This window comes from Cryptomeria japonica, chromosome 10 (genome assembly GCF_030272615.1).
Source record: "Cryptomeria japonica chromosome 10, Sugi_1.0, whole genome shotgun sequence".
NCBI classification, from domain to species: Eukaryota; Viridiplantae; Streptophyta; class Pinopsida; order Cupressales; family Cupressaceae; genus Cryptomeria; species Cryptomeria japonica.
Genome location: NC_081414.1, coordinates 103,948,503 through 103,952,104, shown reverse-complemented (window position 1 = coordinate 103,952,104; position 3,602 = coordinate 103,948,503). Strand labels below are relative to the sequence as shown.

General features: G+C 39.5%; 1 protein-coding gene across 1 annotated transcript; it reads right to left on the bottom strand.

Annotated features, from left to right (window-relative positions):
* Nucleotides 1-256: 256 nt before the first annotated feature.
* On the bottom strand, nucleotides 257-3,045 carry LOC131072573 (UDP-glucuronate 4-epimerase 3). The gene is made up of 2 exons (XM_058008758.2): nucleotides 2,870-3,045; nucleotides 257-2,306 (listed from the first exon to the last, which is right to left on the bottom strand). The coding sequence occupies exon 2, from the start codon at nucleotides 1,867-1,869 to the stop codon at nucleotides 550-552; it is 1,320 nt and encodes a 439-aa protein (XP_057864741.2). The 5' UTR covers nucleotides 1,870-2,306; nucleotides 2,870-3,045; the 3' UTR covers nucleotides 257-549.
* Between the last annotated feature and the right edge of the window lie 557 nt (nucleotides 3,046-3,602).

Genomic DNA, 3,602 nt, shown 5'->3' with positions numbered 1-3,602 from the left:
TGCCTTAGAAATGATATTTAATTGCTAAATTGAAGTGCAATTATTTCTTTGCTGATGGAGACATCATGATCCACCGACAAATTCTACTGTACATAATGTGGATGCTTGTGGACAGAAGTCAGGGTCTAGAATCATCAAAGTCGTCTTTTAAAATTTCAAAAAATCAAGAATGTCAGAAGTCGTGCTCAAACTCCAAATACCTGAAGCTCTTAGATGATTGGAGATTAAGGGCAGAAGAATTATTGGAGTCGGCAAAGAACAATAAACAATATCTATATGCAAATCAAATGGACTTGTAGAACCATGGCATTTTGCCAGTTTATACAATTACACATATTGGCCTTATTATTATTACCTGTAAAAGCTTGGCTATGGGAGACATTATGGGATATATACTTGATATGGCATTTCCCTTAATCAAGTATAAAAATACAAGGTTTGCAATAAACATAAAACTTGGAGATCCAGCAGTTGGCATGAATCTCCTAAAATCATGAAAAATACTAGGTAACTCACTCTATTGGTGATATTTTAAAAACCCTAGGATCTTTACCTGCTATCACCTTTTGGGATCCTGCCAGGAACACCATAATAGCTTAAATACCATTTGACAAACTTCTTCAGACCTGTTGGGAGATCTGTGGTAGGCTTATATCCGAGTTCCACGTTTGCAAGAGTGATATTGGCATGTGTGTAGGGCACATCTCCATTACTGGGCATTCTGATCACATTCTTCCTGGCCTTTACCTTCAACAATCCTTCAAGGATCCTTACAAGATCTGGAACGGAGACTGGGGAAGTGTTACCCAAATTGTATACCCTGAGTTGGGCAGGGCCAGTCTTCTTGCCCCCACTTCCCGTGCTCTTCTCTGCAGTGTCAAGAGCACCCACACAGCCCTTCACAATGTCATCAATATAGGTGAAATCTCTTGCAACCTCAGCTTGATTTGGGCCTTGGAAAACAGGAATAGTCTTTCCTTGGAGTATGTCCTTGGTGAAGAAGAAGTAGGCCATATCGGGTCTACCCCATGGTCCATAGACAGTAAAAAACCTCAGGCCTGTGATGGAGAGCCCATAAATATGATTATAAGTGTGAGCAATTTCTTCTCCTGCCTTCTTGGTGGCTGCATAGAGACTAGCAGGCTGATCTGTTCGATCCTGCTCGGAGAAGGGAGTGTCCTTATTCAATCCATATACAGAACTTGAAGAGGCCCAAACAATAGCAGGTTGTGGGTTCATAGACTTGCAGACCTCAAACAAATTGACAAGTCCTGCAATGTTGCTATGCACATAAGAGATGGGATTTTCCATTGCATACCTTACTCCTGCCTGTGCAGCCAGATGCATTACATGGGAAAAGGGCACCACATCAAACAACTTCTTCAATAAATACCCATCATTGATATCTCCTTCCACGATGAAAATTCCATGATTTTCAAGCACCCTCTGGCGAGCCCTCTTCAAAGAGGGGTCATAGTAATTGTTGAAATTATCAAGGCCCAGTACTCCATCCCCTCTTTTCTTCAATGCCAGAGACACATGACTACCCACAAATCCAGCTGCACCAGTCACCAGCACCATAAATCCATTTTCCCTCTTCACACTGCAGGAATGCCTGACTTGTTTCTCCCATTCAGGGCCACCCCAGGAGGAGGTCCCAAGTGCTCTCCTCCTGCTCTCAGTAGGGGAACTGGTGCTCATGAAGAATATGAACATCAAACCAATCAGAATACCTGCCCAGAAGAAGAGTTTCGAAGACGAGGAACCCCACCTGCTGTTGACTGCTCTACTAAAATAGCTGCCATTTCTCTCCAGCTTCCCCTTCCCAGGAGTGGAAGGGAAGTTGCCATCTAAGGAAGCAGCAGGCATTGCAAACAACTGCAACACTCAAACACTGTTCGAATGAAATGAATAAACTTCGCCTGAATCTGGATCAAGAGGGCGTTCACTTCTCAAAAACTGATTGCAATGGGTAGTCCACTCCTCTAATTATGGGTGAAATGGGTACGTTCACTTCTTTAAATTGGAATGAACTGGTACAACAACTAACTAAATTTGGATGAATGGGTATTACCACTTCTCTTAATTTGATCAAATGGGTACAATCTATGAATGCCCAATAAAGCAAACTGGGATACAGAAAACTATGGTCAAATTGATAAATGCCCAGTATCACAAATTTCCAAATAGAAACCTGCTAATATAACCGTGGGCTAAACAGACATTAGATGTGCATGATAAATAGCACAGGACACACTACATAAATCTGCTAATCAGATCGTGGGTAACTCAAGCAGCAAGTCACCCTGCAACCAAACCACAGAATCCAGATACAAGATCAATCACACTGTTCAAATCACCAACACCCAACAAATATACATTATTGCAGAGTTGCTAATCAAAATAGCTTCGGATTCTAAGAATTGCACTTTTTACACATGTTTCTTATAACTAAAAGATTTCATTAAACAATCTGAATTGTTTCTCTAGCAGAACTAGAAATTTAATAAGCACTGTAATTATGTACTTCTTCAGCGACAGAGCCTCCTTTGGATTGAACATTAATGTCTATACTAAATATGGCATGGAGGATTTGAGAAATGAATGCCCAATTGTACAACAAGTGTAACCAATTTCACTACCCAACAAAACAAAACAAAGATCAATGTATGCATGCAACCAAAAAAGCCTATCAATCTCCCTGCTGCTAATCTATATAAACCTCATAACAACAAATCATAATATAGAAAGCAATTGATCTCACTCTGTCCCAACTGGTCTCATGAATCAATTCCCTGACCTAACAAATTTTATTGCAGAATATCATGATCTCACAGAGAAACAAACACATGGAACAATAAATGATTACCTCTGTGAAGCTAGCTATGAAAGCCTTATGCCAATGCAGAAGCTCGAGTGGAAAGTGAAAGAAGGCCTACATCTGTGTTCCTTCCTCCAAATGATCCATCACTTGCTACCCTTTTTATTCTTCTCCACATGGGCTGAGTTGAGGACAGACAGTCAAGTAGGAGATACTTGGTACTAGTTATAAAATCTGAGGTAATTACTGAGAGAATTAACATGCAAGGGGATCTACAATTCCAATCATTTGGGTGGGCCCCAAGTTTCAATGAAATTAACCAATGTAAACCCCATGAATTTCTGACAAACGCTCACCCAGTCAAACTCAATAGTTGGCCTTCTTGATATGCCAGTTGGTCTGGAATTTGACGGTCTGTAGCCAGTTATTAGGTCTTTGGACCTTAAATTACACTGCAATTTTCAATGCCCTAAATTTAGTTGCTATTTTTATGTTTAACTGTAGATTTGAGGAGATTTATTATGTGTGAACTAGAGATTTCTTAGAGTTGAAAGGGATTTTGTTAATGGATTTAATGGTAAATTTTCGTGCTTATTAATTGAACAATGCTGAAATTATGATGAATAAGAAATTGCAGTTAAATATGGCGGTGGATTTTTATTTATTTATTTTAATGTTTCTTAAGTGGGTTTTAGATATATTTAAGTGTTTGTGAATGTTTGAATAGTTTGAATAGGGAGATTCATTTGTGGATTTTTCTCAATAACAATGAGTGAGAGTG